Here is a 26,965-nt window from a genome sequence, read left to right on the forward strand (position 1 = left end):
TTTTTAAGTAAGAATGTATGTATTATTATAATAAAAAAGGAGCACCGAGGAGGTGTCCATGTACAAAAAGTGAACCTACACATCAAACTACAGTAAAAGCTTTACAAAGTCCAAAAATTGGTCCAAGAATGTATCATCCCCACCTGAAAACCAACTAATTCAAGATGGCAAAAATTCTACTTTTCAAAACTTACATATGAAACTATAAATAGACTACTCAAGATTTTAACTTAAAAAAAATAATATATTCATGATTTAACCCTAAAATAGTGTTATCTAAAATTATGAATCCACCTAAATCAGGAGCAAAACAAATATAATTTCAAGCATAAGTTACACTTTTACTCCTTTAATTCTTTTTATCAGCATTTTCACTCCTTAATTCACTTATAAATGTTTAAGAATAATGGCATACAGCCAAAAGGAAGAAAAGCATAGGTAATGGAAGAAATTGCAAAACTACCACCCATTGTATCATATGAGATGCAAAGGGAAGATATTTCTTAAAGGACGATGGACATTGGTCACTAAGAAAGGAGAACATGGAACTCACCATGTCACGCATACTGAAAATGGAGATTGTTCACTGAATCACCTCTACCAAGTTCTTCATTCATCCCATAAGAAATAAAAATCTTAGGGCCCACATCATTCTGCAGGGAATAATGAGGCAATTTGGCAGCAACATTTAATAGACCCCACTTGGAATGGATGTACTCAAGCAATGGTAGTTTACTAATGAAATTGGGTCTCTGATACAACAAAAAATCTTCAGGAGCAGTTGGGGAAGGCCAGTCCTTCAACTTTAACATTTGTGGCCAACCATTTTCATGGATTCGACCCTTTGAGTATCCCATGATAAACTGACCAAGCTCAATATTTACCTACTAACACATCAAGCACAACAGGCAGATATCAGAGCATTTGGCATAGCATAATAGGAAATTATCAACCCAACCCAATAATATGAAGAGAAAAAATAAAAAAATAAAACACAATAAATGAGATCCAGATACAATAGATGAAACAATATACAAAATATAAACAATCAGGGGTCAGTTTTATCCATTCCATAATTGGGAGTTTGATGAAGGCTACCTCAAACCAGTCTAAGAAATCTGTAGCCTTCACATTTCTGCTATCATCCTTCATTTTCTCTTCTGTTGTCTCTCGAATTCTTTTCCATATAACCATTGGATCCCAGCTTGACATTAACAAGCCATCACAAACCTCCTTGACAATAACAGGTTCACCCCGGATCCAACGCTTTCTAAAATCTGCAATCCCATCAACTTTTATATCTTCAGAAGTTGGACAGTACAAGAAATTGTCATTGCAGTTCTCTCTATTTGCATATTCGAAGAGCCTAGAGTTAAACCCAATTTCTCGTGAACTACCAGTAACATAAACCTTACAGCCAATAACCATTTCTTCGTAATTTTTTACCAGTTTTGCAACCCAATTCATTTTAAAATTTCGTTTTAAGGTGAATGACAGGCAACCACAACTGCCATACTCCTTTGGTGGGCACGGAATACTGCCATTGATGTTGGCTTTCCAATTAAAGAACTTGTCTAATAACTTCAACCAAAGTTTTGATTGTTTAACTTGCTCTATTACAGTTATTTTATACTCTATTCTCCCATTAAGCTGATTTTCCAACTCTCCTTTAACACCATGGATAGATGCTTCCCTAAGATCTTGGCAGCAACTACTTACAAAATAATGACAGCCAAAGAATCCAACAACACCTTTCTAAACTGTCAAACAACCTACTTCTAAAATTTATTAAATTTCCCAAAACATAAAAAGTATGAAGACCTGTAGTCTGTAAATCCTATTAAATTCTACCAAAAAATTATCCACAAACCTAAAAATGACCAAACAATGTCACTAATGGAACAGTATAAAATCTATCTAGATATCTCTATAAATTGAATGCACAAACTGTAAAATTCAATCAAGTTCTATATCCTAAAAACCATTATCATATATATGATAAACTCAAACACAAAACCCACAAGTTCTCTCCTTTAAAGTCGTGAGTGAATTTGGGGAATGAGAGATCGATTTCAAATTTCCCTTGCATCCCTCCGATTCAAAGCAATGATAAAAACTCATAAGTGCACACTCAGATTATCTCAAATCGTGACAAATCAAACATGATATAGAAAGAAATAAAGATGCCATTGATTGAAGATCCGAGAGAGACTCCGAATGATTATTTCTCAACAACCAAACATGTGAAAAATCAAGAACGAAATAAAGAGCAAGATATTGATTACCAGATCAAGACGCCATTGATTGAAGATCCAAGAGAGACTCCGAATGATTGATTCAATGTGCCTAGGGTTCGAATCGAACGCAAAGACGAGAGAGAGAGAAAGTGGTTCGGTGTTGTTTGTTGGCTTGTGTCGCACCTATTTCAAAGAGAGATGAGAGAGGAGAAAATGAAAATGTGTGAGCTAACAGATTGCTAAAGATAAAAAATTTCAATTCCCGCCCCACGTTTCAAATTTCCCCCCGAACTTTTGGCGACCAAACTCTCAAATTAGTCGCAAAAACAGGTTCTTTCGCTGACAAATTTTTTTAGTCGCCAAATCTCAATCAACGGCGACTAAAATATTAGTCGGCAAAAGTACTAATTTGGCGACTAATTTTTTTTGATCGCTGAAAATAAGTTTTTCGCGACCAAATTTTTGGTCGCCAAAAAATATGTGACCTTCCGCGACCAAATTTGTTGTTGGTCGGCAAAAGTATACCCCTTTTTACAACCAACATATTTTTTGGTCGCCAAAATATAACCTTCTGCGACCAATAATATTTGGTCGCCAAAAATAATGATCATTCGTGACTAATTAATATTTGGTCGCCAAATGTCATTTTTTTGCGACCAAAATTTTTTTGGTCGGCAAATGTGTGAATTCTTGTAGTGCTATTGCATTGGTTTAATTATATCTCTCTCACCTTTATTGACATTTAATAATATATATTGGTGATATTTTAAATGATATTTAAAATTCAGTAACCATACCATATTCAAAGTAAAAAATTAGAATACTTTGTTAAATGGGTGAGATTGGAGTAGGGTAGTTTTTTTTTTTTTCATAATTTGAAGAAAAATTAAAAAATATGATTAATCAAATACATCAGTTTTATTTACTTTTTTCAACAAAAATATTAGAGTATGTTGTAGGCCACATTATTTTGTATAAATTATAATTAAATTAAATGCTATACAAATTAAAAGAAAAAAAATTAAAATTATAAGTCTAACTATGGCCACATTATTTTTATGGCTATTTATTTTGGGAGGACTCACATATGATGTGAGCTCACCACACCCATTGTGAATGCGCTAGAAATATAGTAATAGAAAATAGTGTGTACCTAATTTTTCTTTAAAATTATGTACAAAATATTGGGTTAAGAATTTAACACTTAAAACACAGTATCAGACTCATCTATGTGATCCCGATTCAGGCCCATGATCAATCGGCCCCACTTGGCCCTACTTGGATGGTAGATCACCCAACTCACTTTTAAATGAATTGTTGGCCCACCATCTAAAACAATATTGGACCATTGACAGTTAGCCCACCTGAGGACATACAACTATAAAACCTCCAATGAACAAGCGAAACAAACTAAACAATTAACTAGTTTGATTTAAAATTTTAATGAGTTAATTTTTTTAAGTTTAATTTGTAAAATTTTTAGGTTAATTTCAAATAATTTTTTGTTTAGCCAAAAATTTTAATATTTTTATATAAATTTAGACTTATTAAATCAAGTAAAATAAGTAATTAATTATTTAAATTTAAGTAATTAATTATTTAAATTTAATTTATTTACTTACTATTGCAAATAAGTGAAATAGAAATCAATTCGAGTTTGTTTATCCGTAATGGGTGATTATTTAGTATTTTCGGAGTATGGATATGTGGTGTTTTATAAAATTTTGATTGGTGAAAAGATACAACAATTTATATTGATAATAGAAGAATAACATGAGATTAAATTATTGATGATTAACTTAGAGTAGGGACACACAAGAATATTGAATAATTTTCCCGTAATGCCTACATGCGAGTCATTCGGTTACACACTCACATAGTCTCATCTCATTGGTCTGTGTTTAATAATCTTTGCGCGCGCGCGAGTCACTCGATGGGTAGATTGTTAAGATCAGTATTGTGAGAGAGTAAGGATCCTCTAAAGTGATTTTTTTTTAAAATTTCTTAGAGTGCTACATTGTGTGGTTAAAATTTATTGACAAGTTACATTAATTTTTCTGATGTAACTTGTCAATAAATCTCAACCACACAATATAACTCTAGAAAACTTTAGAAAAATTTTAACCACACAATATAACTCTAGGAAACTTTAGACAAATTTTACTCAACAGTATCCTTGGTGATTGTGAGAAAGGTTATCGGAAAGTAATTGGTCCTCAAGCACGATATTCCAACTAGCCACACACCCACTCTCTCTCTCTCTCTCTCTTCTCTGCTTCGTCAAAGCGATTCAAGCTCCGATCAGAGACAGGTCGTACGTTGTGTTTTGTTGTTAATTTTTCTATAATTAGACTATTCAAATCGTCTTTTTGAGTTAGATTTTCTGGGGGAAATGTTTGTTTTGATTGAAATTCATTGAATTGATAGGTTGCAAACTGGTTTATGTTTATCTTTCAATCGTTTGGTTCATGAATTGCTTCTTGAAAACTGCATGGATCAGTTTGTAGATTTCTTTCGTTGTACACATATTTATCTCAGATTTTACCTAGTTTTTTATATGACCAAGGCTCGAAATATAGGTTACCACGGAAAAATGTTTGAGGAATTGGGATTCTCTCTTTGTAATATATACCGAATTTCACATAATTGCACTAACTAAACACTAACCGAATTTCATAGTTATGCCATGTTCTAGTTGAAGTACCAAATTCTGTATATCATAGTGAAACCGTAACAACCGTGGATGTAATTCTATTATGAGGTGAACCATGTATATCTTTGTGTTTTTGTTGATTCTTGTTTGTGTTTCATGTCTCATCGATCCTGATCCTGATCCTGATCCTGATTAGGTGTGTCAATTCCAAACAATGACAACAAACACAATTGTAGCCCCATTGAGTCTTTCTTATGAAATACAAGGGTAACTTCTTGTAAAATGCATCCTCAATTGTAGTTGAAATTTTTTTTACTTATTCAATGAGAAAAAGTAAGAACCAAAAACAGTGGCACCACAAAATGTGGCTTAATGTCTTTTAAAAATGAAAAAAATAAATATAATAATTAAAAACAACATTTATATAGAAGCCATTTACGCACTCATATACATACATATATGTACAGAGAGAGAGAGAGAGAGAGAGAGAGAGAGAGAGATTTATTTGGTGTGCGAGTTTTCTACTATTGCATCATGAAAACATTGTACTGAAGGAAAATTTAGAGGGACTGAACTTCTAATCTAAAGCTAAACGAGAAAAAAATTACTATGTTAATGGTGGAAGATACATGATGCATTTAAGGTTTGTGTGTTATGTTAGGTTATTTTGATTGTTTCAATTTGTCATTGAAATGGAATTTGATAGATTAAGACCACTTGGGACATTGATCTTAGAATCATGGGCTTGCACAAAGATGATGATGTTTGCTATCTCTTTCTGACATATGTGTTACCTCTTCTGTTTCCTCCAAAACTGGTCTTATTCGAGCAAGAAATTAAATTTTATAGTCTTATTCATAGGACGAAGTATCTAATGGTCAAGTATGATTCTTAAATGATTTTAATACCTTTGTGTGTATGATTTTTTGACATTTTCTATTTTTCATCAAACAGGTTCAACAGTTGGGCAACTTTTTCTTGGTTGAACTTTGAAACAATGTACCCCGGTGGCTATACTGCAGAAGTAACGTGTCTATCTCCTAGAGCAACGGAGAAGGATGTTTATGATTTTTTTGCTCACTGTGGTGTAGTTGAACATGTGGAAATCATCAGGTAGTTTTCAACAAATTAGTTTTTGGTTACTGGATTTGAATCTGCTATGTAGTTCTTGTCATAATTTGATCTGTTTTCCATTTTATTCTTCAAACTCTTTGGAAAATGGTTTGTTGTGAAAAGTCAAAATTTGGATCTTTGCTTTATGTACTTTTGGCTGTCTGGTTTGAAAGCAGATGTTGCACAAATTCCAGTTGCTTAATAAAAGGTGGGTTTAGGCACAGATTCATTTCAAAATTTGTGCCTTTTCAGGCAAAGTTCATGCTTTAATACAAGGCCATTTGAGCATTGTGAGGCATTGCACAATTTTTGATGTGAGATCTGTCATAGGATATTACTGAAGGGTATGAAGTTAATGTTCTGCTTTCATTTGTGTTTATAGATGGGAAAAGCTATAGTTGATGCGTTAAAGATGTTGAATTTCTCCACAAAATGATATATAGAATGTTGAAAAATTAAATTGCCACCTGACAACTAAGTGCACTCTTAACCGCAAAATGTGTCTTGTTTTGATCTGTTGTATAGTTTAATTAATTGAGAAGATTTTAAGAAAGCATATATCAGCTGGTGTTTGTCATTAATTGTAAATTATAATTTCTTTTCTTTTATCTCCTTGGTCATAAAATTAAGCATTTCATATTTACAACTGGGAGAAAAAAAAAAAAAAAAAAAAACGAGGTACTTTTATTAGAGAACAGGATGCCCTACTGGCTTTCCTTGTTTATCTATATGCTCAACTATTTGGTTGTGTCAAGTTTCTGATTGGAGAATTTCTATTTTGCTAAAATCAGATCTGGCGAGTATTCTTGCACTGCCTATGTGACATTTAAAGATGCCTATGCTCTGGAAACTGCTGTCTTGCTCAGTGTAAGTTTCTTACACTCCCCTCCCCTGGATATGGGAAAGTAAGGGTAACTTTAGAAGGAATTGATTTTCAAGATGTTTTTCAGCCTCAGCAGTTTCAATATTACAAGTCATTGATCTGCTCTTTGTTTTGTCCTTTTGTTCCTTAGATAAAAAGGTGATTGTAGAACTTATGGTATTAGCTCATTGGATCTGCTAAATATATAGCATTAATGAAGAATCTTTTTCATGTTGTGTTTGGAAGCTCTAGTTGTTATGAAGTGATGTTCCTATAATCTAGATATCTAGTGTGATATTTGAATTTTGATTTGATGATTCGTCCTGCTCAGGGAGCTAAAATTGCAGATCAACATGTATGCATATCATGCTGGGGGACATATATTGATGAATCAGATCCTTGGAATAACCCGTCATGGAAGCTTGGAGATGAAAATAGCTCAATGGTATGAACCTTCTCTTTCCCCTATTGGTACGTAAAGTCATGAATTGTCTAGTCTTGCTTAAAAGAGTTCCATTAAAGAGGTAAAGCAAGTATCTTTGGCCATCTTTTACAACATAGTGAATAAACATTCAATATTTGGGAATCACTAGATATTATGAAATTTGGAAATTAATCCGCAAATAGTAGCTTGTAGAAGTAGCTAACATAATTCTTATATCACTAAGTAAAAAGAGGTTATTTTTTCATTATTGAGCTATGTTACATAAGTTCAAAAAAAAAAAGAAAAAAAGCCATGTTACATGGAGCATACGAGTATTGCGTGCACATGCATGTCTAAGTATCAAATCTTCCTAAACCTAAATCTTAGGAGATTAGAATATGCATCCAAAAGTTGGGTGTGGGTACTGGGACACATCTTAAACACTTATATATATATATATGTATTACATATTGTGTAATATTCTTAGATAAAATGTAAATTATTTAGAAATGTACTTTGAATTAAATAGGATTTAGAGAGAACATGAAATTTCTAACTCCCATTCGTGTAACAAGCTAGAAAATTTTCTTTACTTGCAAATGTGAGTGTCTTCTCTTCAAGTGTCTAAAATGGGTACGGGTGTCGGACACCTATATCATACACTTACTCATCATATTTGGTGGACACAGATATACTGGAGGAAGTAGAAGAGTCCATGCAACATAGTTATTGAGTCAGTTCTCGCATAAAAATCAGTCAAGTTCATAAACTCCTTTTTCCTTTTTTTTTTTTTTTTCTTTTGTGGGTTGCCTTGTTACATTTCTGTGCCACTTTACCTGGGTAGGGCACTCAAATCAATCAGTTTGCTTCCACTCCTGCGGAAGCCATAACTGTGGCACAAGAAGTAGTCAAGACCATGGTAGCAAAGGGATATGTATTGGGAAAAGATGCATTAACCAAAGCCAAAGCTTTGGATGAGTCCTATCAAGTCTCATCTACTGCAGCCTCCAAAGTTGTGGAGCTTAGCAACAGAATCGGGCTCACTGAAAAGATTTATTCAGGCATGGAGGCTGTTAAATCCATGGATGGAAAATACCACGTTTCAGAGACCACCATGACAGCTGCGTCATATACAGGGAGAACAGCAGTAGCAGCTGCAAATGCTGTAGTCAACAGCAGTTACTTTGCCAAGGGAGCTCTTTGGGTTTCAGATGTTCTCACTCGTGCAGCCAGTGTTGCAGCTGATTTGGGTAGTCACGGTGTTAAAAAGTGAACTTTTTTGGTCAAGAAAACCCGTTTTCCGGTAATGATTCTTGACTTCTTTAAATTGTTCATGTTAGATAGATTTACATATAAATCAGGAGAGTTTTGTTGTACATCAACAAAGTATTTTGTTTGATAATGAGTTACTAATTGTGCTTAATGTGATATGATCATTTGGGTTCATTTGCAGCACTACAAGAAGCAATCCTTTTGCTACATTCATAACTTTAGAATTGTTATATCACAAGGGTGGTGGCCTGGTGGGTAGTAGGCGGCATATTTGTCCTGTTGTTATTGTGACCTCTGGTTCCTTATGAAAATGCCCTTTATGGGGTTGGGTTATGTTATGATTTGTTGTGAGGTGTCTCGTATTTATTGTGCACTAAAAGATTATCGTAAGAGAGCTTTTATTGAGGCCGAGGCCAGGAGATTAGGTGATATAGATTGTAATTTTTTGGTAAGGTTTTAGAGTGTGTTCTAGGAAAGAGGGCCGAGGCCAGGAGATTAGGTGATATAGATTGTAATTTTTTGGTAGGGTTTTAGAGTGTGTTCTAGGAAAGAGAGCTGCTTCAAAAGGTTTAGATTTTTTTTGTAAGCCTTATTGAGCATAGTGAATTTGTTCTCCCTCTTTGCTGTAGAAGTAGGCAAAACCCACCGAACCATGTATATTTATGTTATTGTTTTTATGTGTGCAATTGTTCTATTATTTATTACTCTATTGTCCGGTTGGAACCATGGTTAAAATCGAGATCCTACGTGGGATCAATGAGAGGATCTCTTAGATCAAATGGAGAATCTGAAGTTTCTGCTTTTTATAATAAAAAAAAAGAAAAAAAAGAAGGTAAAATTACCAATAAGAATAATGTATATTAAAAGTAAGGTGAAAAATCACCTGCCCAAAGATCGTAACTATGATCTTACCTACTTACGTGATCATACTTATATGATCCTGCTATAATATCAATTTTACAATGATTTAGATTGTTTTGATAATTTAAGATTGTAGGACTCTGATCACAATTTGGATAACCTTAATTGAAACCATGATTCTGCACAACATAACTCAAACTCGATTTGAGTGAGCAATTATGGATGCCCGTGTCTGCAGCCTCCCATACAGCTTGTCTATGGGTAGGGGGCCACTAGGGTCTGCCATGCTTTGCTAACCCCCAAAGTGTATAAAGTGGTTTATGGGCTGGTGATGTACAATCCTATAGTTGGCAAAGAGGGGCCTATTTTGGTTCAAGAGGAAGAGTTTAGTGTGAAATGAGGGCTTGTGCCTCTTGACCTGAATTTTTCAGGACAAGACAACGGGACATAATGGTCTGCATATGACAGACGGGTGATAGTTCAGTAGGTAAATTAATGCCCTAGTTCACTCTGAAAAGAACAACCATTGTTAATCACAAAAATATAAGTTTCAATATCAAATTGTATGTAATACAGTCGAACCATGAAGGGATTGAGCACCTGTCAACTTGAAGTCTAGATGCAGGGTGGTACTCTTTCTTCCACTATGTTGTAAATGGTCCAAGCATATGTTTGGAGGGTCAGGTTGTGCATACTCTTCCATGACTGACAGGTCTCTCTCATGGGCTGAGGGAGAGGAACCAGCTACGGTCTTGGCCTCCAAAATTCTTAAAAACCCTTACATTTTAGGAGAGTTTTATTGAAATCTTAATGGTTTTGCTTGGCTCTCTCAACACCAGAATTCTAGTTTCATCTCTGGTTTCCCTGTCTAACATGTATGACCATATATATTTTCTGTGATCGATTCTTTGCATTACTAGAATTACTAACTATATATCTATCTACCAATTGACTTGAAACGTGCATTTTTACTAGTAGAGCAAGTTGATTTCAAATTAAAAAGAAGCGGTGATAGTTTTTTGTCATTTGCGATTTAATATTAGGGCAAACTTCACTATACTCCTTTGTGATTTGGGCCGGGTGCAGATTACTTCCTTGATATTTGAAAATCACCACATAACTCTCATGTGGTTTATAAATTAAAGCGCACACTAACTTCTGTTAACAGAATGTGTAAATTTACCCTTATGCCCCTATCTTCTTCCTCTTATCTCTTTTAAATTAAACGTGAAAATATACATACATACATATATACACACACACTTATTTTCTTTCTTCTTCCTTCTTCCTTTCATGCTACCAACTCTAACATATTTCATTCCAACTTGTATAAGAAATCCAAGAAGCACACACATCTCCACACCAAAAAACCAATCACTTATTCTCACCATCAACAGTAAATGCATATATATTATTCAATTTATATAATAAAGTAAGATGGTTTTTAAATTTGTCCTACACACATTTTTCCTACTAGGATATTTGGACGGCTCAAATTTATTCAAATTATAAAACAACGGTTGAGATATATTTTTAAAAAAATATCCTACATGTACATTTTCTATTTTCTTACTTTTCTCTCTTAATTTTTCCTTTTCTCACCCATCATTTTGTGATCACATGATCCCCTGTTCCTCTCTCTTTTCTTTTTCTTTTTTTATTTTCTCTCATTTTTATTTTTCTCTTTATTTGTTTTTTTTTCTGCTTTTTGTTCACTTATTTTTATTCATATTATATGAAAAAGTCTGTGATCTCAGAATTAAGAGCCAAATTTTACTGTGCGTAATAAAGATTATATTAATGAATTTTATAGTCTACAAATTAAATGAATTTGAACAATTAATTATTATTTTTAAATATATTGAATATCTGATGACTTTATAAATTTAGACCTCATATGAATCTTCAACATATTTTAATAAAGCAGGACAGTTTTTGAATCTTCAACATATGTTTGTCCTATTAGGACATTTGGATGACTTAGATCTGTTCAAATTATAAAACAATGGTTAAGATATATTTTTCAAAAAATGTCGTACATATACATTTTTTACTCCCTGCTTCTCTCTCTCTTACTTTTTCTTTTTCTGATCCATCTTTCCAGGATCCCATGATCCCGTCTTCCTTCCTCTTTTACTTTTATTTTTTTATTTTCTCCTGTTTTTATTTTTCTCTCTATTTTTTTAATCTTTTTATTCAATATATTTTACACATATTTCCATACAATATATGTATGTTCGTAATACACTAGGACATCACGGGCATACATACAATTTTTATATAATTATATAAGCAAAAGTAGTATTGTATGTATGCTCGTGAAAATTGTATGCATACTAGGCACATCTATCTATCTAACTATATATTATATAAGTAAAAGCGAGTTTTCGTGAGGAGTTTTGTAAGAACTCCAAAATTTTATAATAAATTTGTGATTTTATCAAATTAAAAAATAAATTTAAATAATGTTGGGATTACAATGATATTCTAATCCTAATATTATTTATACCGTGCCTTCAGATACAGGCATACGCTAGTCATTCAATATTTTACAAATCAATTTAAAATCTAAATACGAAGGCATTGTTTGTCATAACCTAAAAAAGTCAAAAAGTCACTTTCCTATTTAAGTCACATCATTTTATTTAAGTCACATCACCTCTCTATCACATCACTTCAAATCCAACCCATACCTAATTTATATTTCATAAAAAGTTAAAAAATATGTTTATTTATATCATCCCAAACCAATCCTAAATTCCTAAAATCATTCATAGTAGCTATCCATTATATTGGCACAAATCATTCACAGTAACTATTTCTCAAAAAAAAAAAAAAAAGTTTATGAATATATACTTTTTCATCCTAAAAGACTTTATCTCATCCATTACCACTCAACTACCCAAATTTCATTCATATATGCCTATATAATGTAAATATATACACGGAACATAAGGTCCCTTCAAAAGACAGATCCGTTAGTCAGTGGATATTAATTTTTAGCTTCAAAAAATTTTAATTGATGCAAACTTAACATTTTCTTCCAAGTTTTATTATTTTTCTTATTTGAAGTGGCCATAGAGTTGTAGAGAAGGACGGTGGTATGGCCATGTAAATGGAAGGAAAATATAAAGAGAGGGAAGATTGGTGAGGGGAGAGGAAGTTGGTGTGGTATAGTAGATTGGAGTTAAGAAATATAAAGAGAAATAGTAGATAGAGAAGGATGGCATACCTTTGCAAATTTAAAGATGTTCAAGGGTATTTTGGTTTAAAAATGTAGCTTACTCTTTTTATGGGCGTTTGAACTACATAGTCAATTATCAGTTAATTTGGATGGAAAAGTGAACGGTGCGTTTTAGTTCACAAACCACATGGAGATTATATGATGATTTCTGAATGTCAAGAATAATCCGCGCCTAACCCAAGCCACAGAGTTAAACTGAAGTTTGTCCATAATATTATTACTATTATTTTAGTTTTAAAAAATCTTAAAAGCTTTTTATTGTCTGCCAACCACATATGTAAAATAGTTACTGAGCCGCTCACAACTAACAACCACTGCTTAGCAAACCTTTGTTAAAAAGTTCCACAATCCAACTTCAACTTCAAATTTGCAACGGCCAGAGTTCTACGCGAACAACACTATGCAATTAATTCATTAATTAATTATTTATGTTTCTGGTTGTTATATTATATATATCATCTATTCATTTATGCGGCGACAATGCTAGGTAGCTCAAATTTTTGTGGCTCAAATGGCTCAAATCTGTCAAAACGACGTCGTTTTGACAGATTTTGAGTGTAAAACGACGTCGTTTTAACAGATTTGAGCCATTTGAGCCACAAAAATTTGAACTACCAAACATTTTCCTTTATCCGGCTATGTGTTGTTCCCTGACCCACTGTTGAATCTTTTTTTCCACCTGTCTCGAAAACTCTCTGATATTGTCCATCTGCACAATGTGATACTGATACATACATATATATATATATATATATATATATATTTTTTTTTTGATTTAAAATAATTATTTAGATACATTGTTCAGTTGAGGGTAGGGTTGAGACACAGAGACGTGGGAATTTTCAGATCACAGAGGTGGTTTTGAGTGTTCACAGCAAATTCACTTCTTTTTTGCTTTTGCTTTTGTTTGTTTGATTACACTAAACGAACCCAGTTGTGGCATGAATCTCGTGCACATTAATGCTATGTTTGGTTGAGAGATTTGAGAAGGGATTTGAAAAAAGAAAGAGAAAAAGTGTGTGAAATTAGGTGTAATATAGGTATATTTTATTCACATTTAATCTATTTTTTTTCTTTCTTTCTTTCTTTTTTTTTTCCCTTCAAATTTCTTCTTAAATCCCTCAATTAAACACAGCATAATAGTACATTTTTCATTTGTTTCATTAGTTAGGAAAAAAAATTCTCGTTTTGTGATTTTCTGGGTTCAAATGCCCCATTAGGTAATAGAGTATTGTTTAAAAAATATTCGATGATTTCTTGATGAGCAGGTAAATATAGACAGGTGGCTCTACCTTATGTCCTTGACTTACAATTAAGGCTGCAAACGAACTGAACTGAGCCAAGCTTTCGTTTATTTATCGAGCTCATTTATTGAGCTCGAACTCGGCTCAATAAGAAATTAGACTTGAGTTTGGCTCGGCTCGTTAACATTAATAGTACTCAAGCTCGGCTCGATAATTTTTTTTTAATATTATTTAATATATAAATAATGTATTTGTACTATTATTTATATATATATATATATATATTTATATATAATTTAAATAAACATAAACGAGCTGAACTTGACGAGCCAAGCTTATGTGAGTTTGAATTAGGTTCGTTTATTAAACGAGCTTAATATTTGAATTTGAGTTCGAGCTCGGCTCGTTTACTAAACGAACCGAGCCGAGCTTTTAATGAGCCAAACCAAGCTTATTCATGAACAATTTGATTCATTTACAGCCTTATTTACAATACTAGTAACCTTTTTTTTGGGTGCTAATACTTGTACCATTTGAATGTCCCTCAATGACACCACTTTCCTCAGTTCACACCAACTTTTATCAATGTCAATTATGTACTAAATGCTTTAAGGTGAGGCAATTTAATTTTTTATATATTTTTTTTAATAATCAAATGAGTAATTGAACATGGGGTTGGAGATATTTTTAATGCCTTCAAATGAAGTGGTCGTTTGGTTAAAACTTTGAAGGATTGAGAGCTACTCCACACCTTTGCCCCATCTTTGTTTACTCTGAAAATTTCAGAGAAAACAATATTTGACCATATTACCATATCAATATATTATGGTGATCAAATTTGAATATTAAAATTTTGATATTATCTAATATCTCATTTATTTATTATAAGACTTCATAAAACTCAAATTTTTTTTTACCTAAATTTAATCTTTGTAATCTCTGTAGCATTATTGCTCTTTTATTTGGTCACAAAACCTGGGTTGACTGGAACCTTTCTCCACCTAATTTTCTTGGAGAGGACTTTATTGACCCTATTTTTTATTTATTTATTTATTTTCATTAACAAAAAGTTATTAATACTAATTAAATGGTATAGTGTTATTCTATTAAAAATGAATCGGCCTGGCACCGGCGCAAGCATAATTGAGCTGAACTGCTCTCCTTAAAAAAAGAAACTGCTTTTTCTCCGTCGAATAAACTATTGACTTTTTCATTCTTTCTAATTTGTTTTCTTCCTCTTCTTTTGTGTGCAAAAGTCGCCTCATAATTCAAGGCTCATTATCATGACCAATGAGTTTGTCGGGTCTACCCTTGCTTTTTGGGTTTAATTTTTTCTTATGTGAGATTCAATTTTTATAAAAACGAGTTTAAATTGTTAATGATTTGTTTGATGCAATATTTTTTATATTTATAATTATTTTTTTATCAACTAACTAAAAAGTATAAATTTTAACCCAAAAGTATTCACCCAAAAAAAAAAAAAAAAAAACTAACAAAAAAGTACAAATTTTAATTTTTTTAAAGAATTTTTGAAAAAAAAGAAAGAAAAAGAAAAGAATTTATGAAAAAGAATACTTTCTATTTTATTCACAAACCCCTTCTTTTCTTTTCTTATTTTAAATTTTATACAAATTTAAAATCTAAATACAAGTCTTAAATCTTAATAGTGACAATTCTCTTGCCGACCCAATTTGACTATGAGTTTGTTTTTTGTTATCATTTTTATGAGTTCATGACAATAAGAGCTTAACTGATTTACAAAGTTAGGAAACAACTATCATGCTACTTCCATGGGGTAATTGATGTTAAAGTTTCAACCATCAAGTATCAATTATGTCTGTTTAAAGATAATAGTTGACATTAAAGGCTCTTAACTTAGGGATTGTTTGGGATGTCTTAAATAAGTATATTTTTTGACTTTTTTGACTAAAAAGTTGAGAAAAAAAATATGGTTGTTTCGGTTAACTTTTTGACTTTTTATGAAAAAATGTGTAATAAAAAATTGTATAAATTAGTATGTAAGGGAAAATTAAGATTGAGAATTGTACAGCCATACTTTTTGACCTTTAGTGAATAATGATAACTTTTTAACTTTTTGAGTAACGTTTTGACTTTTTGGGCACATGCCAAACTTGGCCTAAAAATAAAAGAATATGAGAGAATTCAAACAGAGATTTTAAGTTTATATTACATTTCTCATATGGTGATTCAAATCGATGGTATAGTAAAAAATTTTACAAGTGTAACATGATGATCTATTTAGTGTGAATTGTGATTGTAGACAAATACATATATGGTGGTGCTACATACACTAATTAATGTACACACTAGTATACCAACTAGTGTTATATTATTGTTACTGACCTTACATATTATATAAATTACAAATACTCAAAACCTCTAAAGTTATATCATATCATCTGTTAATATACTAGTTAATACATTAATTAGTACATCTAGCATTATTCATACACATAATATAATTTTGCTCTCGATAATCTTCTCTTCTGACTCTCTCTTATCTTGTTCGTGACCTGAACTATGTGCTATGCGAGATGGACTAAAACTTGCTCTTGACCTGAATCTCTTAGGAATAGAAGTGGAAACAAATGCAACCATCATGAAAAATCTCATTCTTAGTAACTCCAACTATTGTCATCAACTTAATAATCTAATTTATGACTGCAGATACCTCTTGAATCAGCTCGGAACCTTGACTATTAGCCATACTTATCGCGAGGAAAACAAATGTGCGGACTTGCTTGCCAACGAATGATTTAATCATGAGGGTCTATTTGTTTTTTCTTCTATTCCTAACTGTATTTCCTTTTAAGTATTTGAAGATGATAGGGGTACCTTTTACCCTAGAAATGTAACCGCTTAATTCTTTATTTACCTAAGTTCGATCTTCATTACCAAAAAAAAAAAAAAAGAGAGACGACAGTAAGCAAACTAAAAACAGAATACAACCCTTGTTTATGAGGCACCAATATCAAATAGACAACTACTTCCTATAATTCATGTGTTGCAGAAACCACATTGGCAGAAATTAGCTTCAAAACCTAACTACAACACGCTAATCACCATTTTCACCATCAGTTAGTTAATAAATCTCCTTTTAATTTTGAATACATACAATCAATTATAAAAAATAATTCAATTTATACATATCAAGGTCCTTCATGAAAAAAATTATTTTACTCTGTGTCATGTCTATTCGTATCATCTTTTCATAAATCACCACTTGAAGAAAACAAAAGAAGTAGAAGCGAAAAAATAAAAAAATTGTTAATACGTTATGAAATTAATCACAACAAACTGGGCAACGAGTGATCCCATTCTCATTGCAATCAGGACATCTATGAAATCCACAATCACTCTCATCACCAAATTCTTGATCATCGTCATCATAATCAACTTCATGGTAAATCTTGCAACTCCCTGAACATGTCTCACATGGCACAAACCTAATATCCCCACAAGCTTCACAAACACCACCACCACCACCACCACCACCAACCACCCATTCACAACCATCTAATACCTTCTCCAGCCTCCCTTCTTCATGCAGCCGCCGTATTTCCTCCGCCCCACCGATATACTTCTTCCCTACAAATACCCTTGGCAATCCACCACCATAGAATCCATCTCCCAGTAGCTCTCTCAGCTCCTCTTTGAAGCCCGAATGCATCGAAACGTCTCTCTCGTCGACACGAACACCAATTCCCTTCAAAATGACTCGAACATGGCAACAATCTTCATATGTCTTCCTCACACCTCTTAGGCTTGTGAAGTATAAGACTACTCTGTCTTTGAAACCCTTGTAGTCCGGGAAATCAACATCAATTTTCTTCACATCTGTGCAATCCAATGGGTTGAGGTGAATTGGGTTCTCCGGAGGGAGATCTTCAAGTGCTTCCCGGAATTTGGAAATGACATCGGGATCAAACTCGGAGATTATAGATGTTGCATTCGAATTATCAGCGATCTGGAGCCACATTGGCTTTGATTCCTCAGTTTCTTGTAGTTTTGAATCGGGAATTGAATTCACTGGAAATGAAAAGCTACGGTGGTGATGATGAACAGGTCGAAGAGGGCTTGTATCTTCAAGACCCGCCATTAATTCCCAAATATTGATCGTCTCTGGCTCTCCAGGCGGCGTTGTGATCGGAGTTTTGGGGACAATTTTGGGTATCTTTCGGTTGATCATCTGAGACCATGTCTTCGCCTCAATCACTCCCATTGAGAACTCGGTTTTTCTCTTGTAATCTTCATCATCCTTCAATGGAGCTATAGCTTCTTCTTCTTCTTCTTCGCAGGTAAGGTGTTTGCGATTGAGCTTGAGAGAACCCAATGTTGTGGAAGTGAGAGCTACGACATGGTAACTGTCTCCTTCTTGCTGCGGCGGATGGTGGACGTTTATTGAGTAGCTTCGTTGTGGCACCGGCGGAGGTGGCTCGCAGTTCCGGCAGACCCGTGGCTTTGAAGTGGCACAACCCATCGAGAAACAAAGAAGACCAAATTAAAAACAACCCAATAAACAAGAGATGAATTTTGTATATATGTTTATAGGAATTGAGGAGGAATAAGAGATTAAAAGAACATTCCCAAGGGAATTGGGTAGAGATTCCAAGATTAAAATATATGTATATGAAATTGAGGGATTAAAAAAACGGAATTATGCCAGTTATGCCTGAATTGCATAGACTTAATTATGAAAACAACAATGGTATGGATGAATTAGAAAGAGAATTGGGTTGAAGAGAGGTTCTTGAACAAAATAGAATAACTCGTTTTCAACAGAAAACCCAGATGGATATAGAACGAAAGAAAAAAGAAAAAAGAAAAAAACACTCTTTTGAGTGAAGAAGAATGGTTCAAAAAAGATTAAATTAAAAGGAAAGAGAAGGGAATTGGAGATGATGGAATTTCCAAAGTCAAAGAATGAGGGGGGTGAAGAGAAGAAGACTAATTCCTTTGTTCTGAAGTGCCTGTAGAGGAGGGGAGTTGATTGAGTCCACCACCTCCACTATTCGGTCTGTGAATCTATGTATGTTAGATTTTACTCTTTAGAAATACACTTTACACAGTATACAGATGGGATCATCAAAGTCACAACCAACAACCGAAGTGAACAGGGGATGAGAGTGAGACTCAAAATTCAAAACAACACAACTGTTATAGGAATGTGTTTGATATATGTGATGTGTTGAAAGAGTGGAGAAGGATCGGCGAAACCGAGAATTATGAATGTTATTTGTTTTCTGCGGTGACCACCCCACTCCAACCCAATAACACAAAGACAAATAGAAGAAATGGGTGGTGATGCTCGTGTCCTTGGTGTGTGGTGTGCTCAATTTTGATTGCCTGTCTTTTTTTAAGATCAAGACCCCCGCCAGCCACCTAGGCGCGTCAGTGACGCAAATGAACTTCGACGCGCTTACGAAGGGGTCCGGGTTGTGGGACCCGTTCTTGGATCTTCTGTCTTTTTCTTTAAAAAAAAAAATTTAGAAAAATTTACCCATAAGTCTTAATTTTTGAAAAGTTGAACTATTTAGTCTTAAAAGTTTTCTTATACTCCATTTAGTCCCATTTGCACATCAATCTAATATTTGAAACATTAATCTGATGTTCGAAATCTAATGTTCGAAACATTAATATGATGTTTGAAACATTGTAATGGGACCTTTTAGTCTATAAGAAAATTTTTAGGACTAAACCATGTATAAGTTATTAATTTGGGATTTATTGGTGCATTCCCCAAAAATTTATTTAATAAATTATAAATATGTTATTACATTTGTTCAAAATATGAAGTGCATCTGGTTATAGAAATTATGGTGAATTAAATTGGCACTCTTGATGTTTATATTTATTATATTTTTTTTTTATATTTGAAAAATTACATTAATTCTTCTTGTTCATTTAATATTATGTATGATGATCATTACTGTGAAGGGGAGAATTGTTATAAAACTTTAAATATCAGGGAGCAATCTGTAATGAGACTTTAAACCTCAGGGAGGGGATGTAATTTTGAAAAGATGAGGGGAGAACTGTAATAAATATAAATCTCAGGGAGTGTCAATGTAATTTACCCTAGAAATTATATCACGTCTCTTTTATTAATAAGTTATTAAATTAATTAATAATTTTTAATCATATCATAAAATTATGAGTTAATTATTTAAAAATATTATGGTAATTTAGGTGCTATTTAAAAAATTTGGAATCAATAAGTCATATTTAATAAAACTGAGAATATTATCAGTGTGTTTGGTTTGAATTTTTCGAATTAAGTTTTTTTTAAAATTGAGTTTTTTGTTTTTAGTGAATATTTTTAAAATTTTAAGTATTTTTTTTTTTTTTTGCTTTTTTAGATATATCTTACTTAGATGTATCTAAAAAGTAAAGTATTTGTGAAAAAATATTTTAAAAAATTAATAAATACACAAAAAATATGAAAAATATATTAAATTTTTGTATTTTTTTTTATATTTTTGGTATTTAGCGAATTGTTTAAAGACTTTTTTCATAAAAATTATACTTTTTAAGTGTATTTATGTTAGGTGTGCCTAAAAATTAAAAAGTTGCTTAAAAAATTAAAAAAATCAATAAAAACAAAAAAATACAAAAAACAAGAAAGCAGAATTTTCTTAAAATCGTTTTTGGAAAACTCAAACCAAACAAAGTGAGCTTTTGTCCAATTTTTAAAATTAAGAACATTATCAATTTTGTATAGTAATGTTTCAGATAATTGTGTTTACTAACTGATTAAAAAAACTAGAGCATAAGAGATTAAACGTTTTTGCTTTTCTACTTATTGGTTTGATTCAACTATCCAATAAAATCAAGAACATTATCAGTTTTTTCATTAAATTTTTTTTTTCTTTTAATTTTGCATATCAATGTTCCATCATCATGGTACTTTATTATAGACACAAAATTTTCAGTTTTGCACAAAAAAATAATTCAGTTTTATTTATTTATTTAAATAATTAGTTTTTTTTTTCTTTTGCACATAATTTTTTTTTTTTCGATTTTCAAGTTGATATTTTAAAATTTTGAAAATCAAAATAAATGTCAAATCATTATATTCCTTTATGGATAATCATAAATGATGAATAATCAATATTTGAAAATGTTGGCTATATATTTTGTAAAAGTTAATCATAGCTTGACACGTGGTACATGAGAGGCAATTCGGTGAGTTAATACAAGTCTCTAGTCAACGACAGACACGTGACAAGTCATATTGGTTATAATGGATCTACGCAACGTTGGAATAGCTAGAAAGCGCAAGATGACATGACACAATGATTACCGACGAATTCAAATTCAAATCCAAGAGGGAAGCCTAACTGTAAGAATGGCATAGTGGGACTGACTGTGAGAGAGCATGATCAGCAATCATGGGAGAACATTTCGACGACTGGAAACCCACTTCGATGGTTACCCTTGAAGAGTATAAATAGTATGGAAGGTGCCAAATTGAGGGACCCAGACTCAGATTCAGAAACCAGTTTATTTACTTCGTATTTTTTTCCAGTTCTTTACATTTCAGCATTTCAATTCCTATACTGCACTTTATTTCTTAGGAGTATTTTCAACTAATCGTTGTTGTGAACCTCTGCGAGGCTGGGTCATTGTAACTTCATTGTAAGTTTTCATTTGCTTAATGAAATTTAATTTCTGAATTGTTCTGTACTTGTTTTTTCTTATCGATTTCTCCTAAAATAAGCCACTAGTAAAAGTCCTTTACATTAAGGCTGAAAAAATTTCAACACAACCGTCTGATAATTGGTTGACAATTAAAATTCTGTAAAGACTGATTGATCCTTACTGGCATGCTTAAATTTACATTATTAACCCTCGAAAGCCAACATATATTTTTGGCACGCCCAGTGAGACATATTAAAAATGGCTAGACGTAGAGCAAGAGGAGAAAATGAATGTCTGGAAGAGGGTGTAGAAAGAGAGGTAGAAATACCTAACCTAGAGGAGAATGTAATGGATGCACATGTCCCATCAGATCCTCCACAAATGGTTAAACAGGCCAGCACTTCAGATTATACAACACATGTCCAACACACTGGACAGGGCGATGAGACTGGACCTTCGAATATCCCTTCTACCCACCCAATAAATCCATGGGGAGATTTAGTAGATGCTATGGGGCAACAATTAATGTATACAATGAAAAGATGGGCAACATTTTTTTGGATCGAGTAAACTCCCATCAACCAATGATCGAACGACAGGCTGAAGAAAACATGAATTCCCTTCAGCATAGATTGGATCGAGACAAATAGCCTATGCAAAATAATGAACAAACCAATGGTCAGACTAGCAATCATAGTCATGGAAGGTCACCGCCTGTGCTTCAGTCATGGTATAAAGCTCCTTCAAGACCACCAACAAACCAAAATGTACCATTGCCCACCAGCAAAACCATACAAATTTGTGGATCTAGGCCAACACAAGAGAATGGTATGAGGATGTTTCCAAATCCTGTGTTCAAAGCCATACCTGGCACACGGGATTTCATTAATCCTATGTTTGAATTTACACCTGGGGGGCTGGAGGGATTTCCTATTGCTGGAAGAGAAACAACACATGTTCCTCCTCTTGTAGTATCTTTCATAGGACCTTTCCCAGGACAGATTCCAAGAGGTTAGCCATACCTCCAACAGCAACCAGTGTAACAAGGACAACCAGCCTTGAATGCACCCACATATAGACCAAGAGGTCCTCAAGCACATGGAATTCCTTCAAACCCTGTGTTTGTTCCTCCAATAATGGTTCAAGCAGCACAAAATATAGTTCCAAGGGACCAAATTGCTGATATAATTAGGGAATGTGTGGACCTATGGCTCAAGGGGTCCAGACACCAGTGTACAGAAAACCTTACCCAAAGTGGGTGGATCGGGTATATAAGTATCCTAGGAGGTTTAGAATACCAGACTTTGCTCTTTTTTATAGGAATAAGAATCAGTCAACGGTGGAGCACATTGCTAGATTTACAAGCCAGTGTAGTGAGTTTGCCAATAATGATTACGTGAAACTGAAACTCTTTCCAAACTCTTTAACTGGAGCAGCCTTCGTATGGTAGATAAACCTTACACTTGGCTCTATCCAAACTTGGTAGGAAATTGAGGAAGTTTTTCATGCCCCATTTTTCCAAACAGAACCTGAAGTTTCTATAGCAGACTTGGCAAGATTGAGCCAAAGGCCTGATGAGAAGGTTGCTCAATTTATTTCCAGATTTAAAAGGGCACGAAACAAATGCATGGTCATGCTACCAGAGCCTGAATTTGTAAGATTGGCTCAAAATGGCTTGGAATTTAGGCTTCGAAAGAAATTTGATTCAACTGAGTTTTGAGACTTAGTAGAGTTAACCTATAAGGTGTCTAGATATGAAACTTACACAAGGAAGAACAAGATCGAAGTAATGCATCATATAAGGCTTACTATAGGGACCCTAATTATAAAATTGATAGAGTAGAGAGAGTAGGAAAAAAACCTATGACTTATGAGGCATTAATTCAGAAAGACAATACAATAGACCAGCAGTTTTCAAAGAAAGACCTGTATAGGACGTATTCTTTTGACTTAACAAAAACATATGACATTTTTGATCATTTGTTTGCAGCAAATTTCCTAAAGATACCAAAGGACGTCAAGATTCCTACCCTTAAAGAACTTAAAGGAAAATTGTATTGTAAATGGCATAATTCTTAGTTTTATTCAACTAAAAAGTGTATTGTTTTTCGAGATAGGATCCAAGAATAGATTCGGAATGGGAGGCTATAGTTTCCAGCCAAGTCTGAGAAAGCTATGGGAATTGACACCAACCCGTTCCCAAAGATTGGGGAGGCTGCAGCCAATGTTGGCATGCCAGATTTCCAAAACCTATCATTGAAAAAATTTGAGGAAGTTACTGTACAGATGCATGTGGCTAGCCAGGTAACTTTCAGAAAGAACACAAAAAGTTCACCAGCTGATAGACAAAGCTCTACAGGCCTAAAAGAAGGCTCTGGTGAAGAGATATTGGATGATGACTCTCTTGAAGCTGCTACAGTGCAGAGGATGTGTCCTAGGTGCATGATGTGTTACAAGTGGCAGAAAGGGCTCCAAGTTGATGGAAAACAACATTACAAAGAGGTGTAGAGGGACCGAATAACCAGCACCCATAACAAGAGGCCATACCTAACTGGCCCTAGACATCATTCATCCTTTGTAGCCCCCACCAGACACTAGGATGCAATCAAAAGGAAAGAGGCCTCTGTATGAAACTAGGCCACCCAATTATTACAGAGTAGACAACTAGCTTGAAAGGAAGCATGGATTCAGTGCAAGGCATGGGACCACGATTGATAATTAGCCCCCGAAGACTACTTCAAAGAGTGGGACAACAGATCTAACAGCCAGACCAATGGGCTCATGGGTCCTAGGAGTTCTAGATTGGTTTGTCATGCAGAATAAACCTAAGGAAATGCTTACTCAAAGAAAGGTTTTTGGAGACCGGGGAAAAATGATCAAACCTCCCTTGGTGGCTCCAAATAACTGGGTGTTATTAAAGAATCCAAAAACAAGAGAGCCAGATGTGGTTCTTATTAGTTCTAGGTCTCAAAGGAGGAAGATCCAACGAAAATACATCCAATATCAAAGAGATCTGAAGGAAAGTGAAGAGAGCACTTTCATGGCACAAGCAAAAGACCAAACAGATAGAGGGGTAGGTTTGAAGCCTGCTCCCAAGATCAAGAGAAGTGCAAGCATGAAGCAGTTGGCTAAAGTTCATGCTAAACTAAGAACCAAAGAAAAATCCAGTTTAGCAGGCCTCGAGAAAGCTTTAACGGAAAGTGATGATGTAACGGATGAAAGGACTAAGCTAGGCCAAGAGAGAACATTGGCTGAAGATGGAATGTTTGAGGCTTTCATGGCTGAACAAACCTTTTTGGTTGACAAGCCAATAGAGATAAATCACTAATAGGCTGCTTTAAAGGAACCTGCTAGCACAGAGGTACCAGAGTGCAGCATGGAAGACGCTTCCAAAACAACAGAACAAACTAGTTTGGAAAGGAAACAAGTACAGCCAGCAGTTCAGTTGCACTGCGGAAGCGTAGTGAGTGTTCGATCAAATCAATAAGGCAATTTATATGTCAATGATTAAGTGGGATGTGTGTTATCGGTTATTATTTTTGGATTGACAGTTACCTGTGGGAAACGATGACAACATGATTGTGTTTCCTAGCATCTGTTTAGATAGATTGATTACACTCTAAATGCTGAATATTCCTAAGATCTAGTTACTAAACAAAATGATATATGCGATGTTTTAACTTTTATAACATAGCCACATCTTCCTTGCTATAGCAATGTTTACCCCTGTGAATTTGAGAAGTTACTGTGTTTAGATATTTTGATAAGATGTGTTTGGCATGATAGTTTGAATTGTGTTGAGTATGACTGGCTGTGATAAGAAGTTATGCATATAGTGACCCCTCTTAGAATTGTGTAAGGAGTTAATTGATTGTGATTTTGTTTCCTACTGATTGTTTAAATGGGGGAATGGATTATACATTAGCTATGTTTGGAAGTTAATTATTGACCTTGAAACAACATATAATTAATATGGTTTCGTGAGCCGAGAAAATTACCGACGACTTCTGATAATGAACCGAGGGAATTATTGATGGCGTTTAATGAGTATTGTTTATGTGTAATCGGGACTTGTTTATGGGAATCTGTGATCCTAACTGTGTCTGCTAACTGTGTCTGCTCATAATTAAGGAATCTGTAATCTGTAACTGTAATCTGTAATCTGTTTTGTTTATGTGTAATCTGTAATCTGTAATCGGGATTTCTTATAGGGAATGGTTGAACAACATGAAGGACCCCACCCATATTACGTGTCTGCTCATATGACACTTGTAAAAGAGATAGGTAATTATTGACTAATTTGGAATCGAAACTAAATGATTGGTAATATGATTATTTACCACAAGAACTAAAATCCTGTCTATGTATATTCATGACTTAAGATTGAGAAATCATTTTTGTGATATATTTCCATGTAAAAATGTAAACGTGGGATATTGAAAATCAGTCGTCTATTGCCTATTTGGAGGCTATAACGTGAACTGTTCTGCATGACATTGTGAACTTTGGTAGACACAGATAGACGTGGGGATATTCCATATTGGTAATGGGTTAACGATATGTACTGGGCATTTACCTCCTCTTGCATGTTTATACTGATTTTTACAATACGCACTATGTGGTTACGAATTGATTTACTATCATATTGAACTAACCTTGCTGAGAATTACTAACTTTGATATTAGTTGGTCAAATTATTCTTTTGCTATATCATTGCATATTTTGTTTGACATTATGGAATCCGGATGGATATGATTATTATGATTGTTGTATATTTAATGGGATTCATGACCCTATGAACAGACCTAGTAGAACCTATGCGCAAGGAGTAATTGGATACTCTGCTTATGTTAAATGACTAAGCCGCATGACTGGTCTATGATTTCTGTATGGTTGTGTGTTGATGCACTACACTTCTAAATTGTGGATACGGAACAATATAGTTGACCTTCTGCCTTACAGTTGGAAAATGAAGAATTATCTGCACAATAGAATACTGAAGTGATGAAAAAAAAAGGGGGGGAATTGAATTACTTTTACCGTAACAAGAGGAAATGCTTAATAAGGGAGGATGTGGTACCTTATTGTTATGACTGATTAACTAAATACGATTGTGAATTTGATTTCTGACTTTATCTTTGGATGACTCCATTTGCTCAAAATGATGGCTGTTATACTTGTATCTATTGCTCAGATTCGAACTTATGATGGTATAACTAAGTGTCTATAATGGTATGTCTACATGAATTCGCAAAACTGTATGGTACTTACTTTGATATTACCGTAACTGTTCAATTCTCTTTGTGTTACTGTACTTAGAAGTAATGCTATGAGGAATTAACGATGTTTATTGGGATTCTTCTTCCTATCGCTCTGACCTTGTCAAGAACTAT

General features: G+C 33.7%; 2 protein-coding genes and 1 pseudogene across 12 annotated transcripts; 1 reads left to right on the forward strand and 2 right to left on the reverse strand.

Annotated features, from left to right (window-relative positions):
- Positions 1-299: 299 nt before the first annotated feature.
- On the reverse strand, positions 300-1,428 carry LOC114296394 (E3 ubiquitin-protein ligase JMJ24 pseudogene; annotated as a pseudogene). Its single transcript, XR_014365967.1, has 2 exons — positions 1,099-1,428; positions 300-884 (listed from the first exon to the last, which is right to left on the reverse strand). The product of XR_014365967.1 is annotated as an E3 ubiquitin-protein ligase JMJ24 pseudogene (transcript).
- A 2,975-nt stretch (positions 1,429-4,403) lies between these two features.
- Positions 4,404-16,810, forward strand: LOC114296369 (binding partner of ACD11 1). 10 transcript variants are annotated; one of them, XM_082867558.1, is made up of 6 exons: positions 4,404-4,548; positions 5,845-6,003; positions 6,795-6,870; positions 7,197-7,310; positions 8,134-8,592; positions 16,599-16,810. In XM_082867558.1, the coding sequence occupies exons 2-5, from the start codon at positions 5,888-5,890 to the stop codon at positions 8,560-8,562; spliced, it is 735 nt and encodes a 244-aa protein (XP_082723684.1). In that variant the 5' UTR covers positions 4,404-4,548; positions 5,845-5,887; the 3' UTR covers positions 8,563-8,592; positions 16,599-16,810. The 10 variants fall into 10 exon arrangements, with proteins under 10 accessions (XP_082723684.1, XP_082723683.1, XP_082723686.1 ...); XM_082867557.1 differs by lacking the exon at positions 16,599-16,810 and adding an exon at positions 8,743-9,265; XM_082867560.1 differs by lacking the exon at positions 16,599-16,810 and adding an exon at positions 8,743-9,265 and having other exon boundaries at positions 8,152-8,592.
- A 199-nt stretch (positions 16,811-17,009) lies between these two features.
- LOC114296373 (Glutaredoxin family protein) lies at positions 17,010-19,259 on the reverse strand. Its single transcript, XM_082867550.1, has one exon. The coding sequence runs from the start codon at positions 18,409-18,411 to the stop codon at positions 17,215-17,217; it is 1,197 nt and encodes a 398-aa protein (XP_082723676.1). The 5' UTR covers positions 18,412-19,259; the 3' UTR covers positions 17,010-17,214.
- Positions 19,260-26,965: the final 7,706 nt, after the last annotated feature.

The sequence above is a fragment of the Camellia sinensis genome, chromosome 4 (genome assembly GCF_055761805.1).
Source record: "Camellia sinensis isolate YWXY chromosome 4, ASM5576180v1, whole genome shotgun sequence".
Lineage (NCBI taxonomy): Eukaryota > Viridiplantae > Streptophyta > Magnoliopsida > Ericales > Theaceae > Camellia > Camellia sinensis.

What these genes read in the sequence shown, in the direction of transcription:
- LOC114296369 (XM_082867553.1), top strand. Translation starts at nt 5,105, where the DNA reads ATGACAACAAACACAATTGTAGCCCCATTGAGTCTTTCTTATGAAATA. An exon ending in GAACATGTGGAAATCATCAG is followed by an intron (nt 6,004 to 6,794) that starts GTAGTTTTCAAC and finishes TGCTAAAATCAG; the next exon opens with ATCTGGCGAGTATTCTTGCA. An exon ending in GAGATGAAAATAGCTCAATG is followed by an intron (nt 7,311 to 8,133) that starts GTATGAACCTTC and finishes TTACCTGGGTAG; the next exon opens with GGCACTCAAATCAATCAGTT.
- LOC114296373 (XM_082867550.1), bottom strand. Translation starts at nt 18,411, where the DNA reads ATGGGTTGTGCCACTTCAAAGCCACGGGTCTGCCGGAACTGCGAGCCA.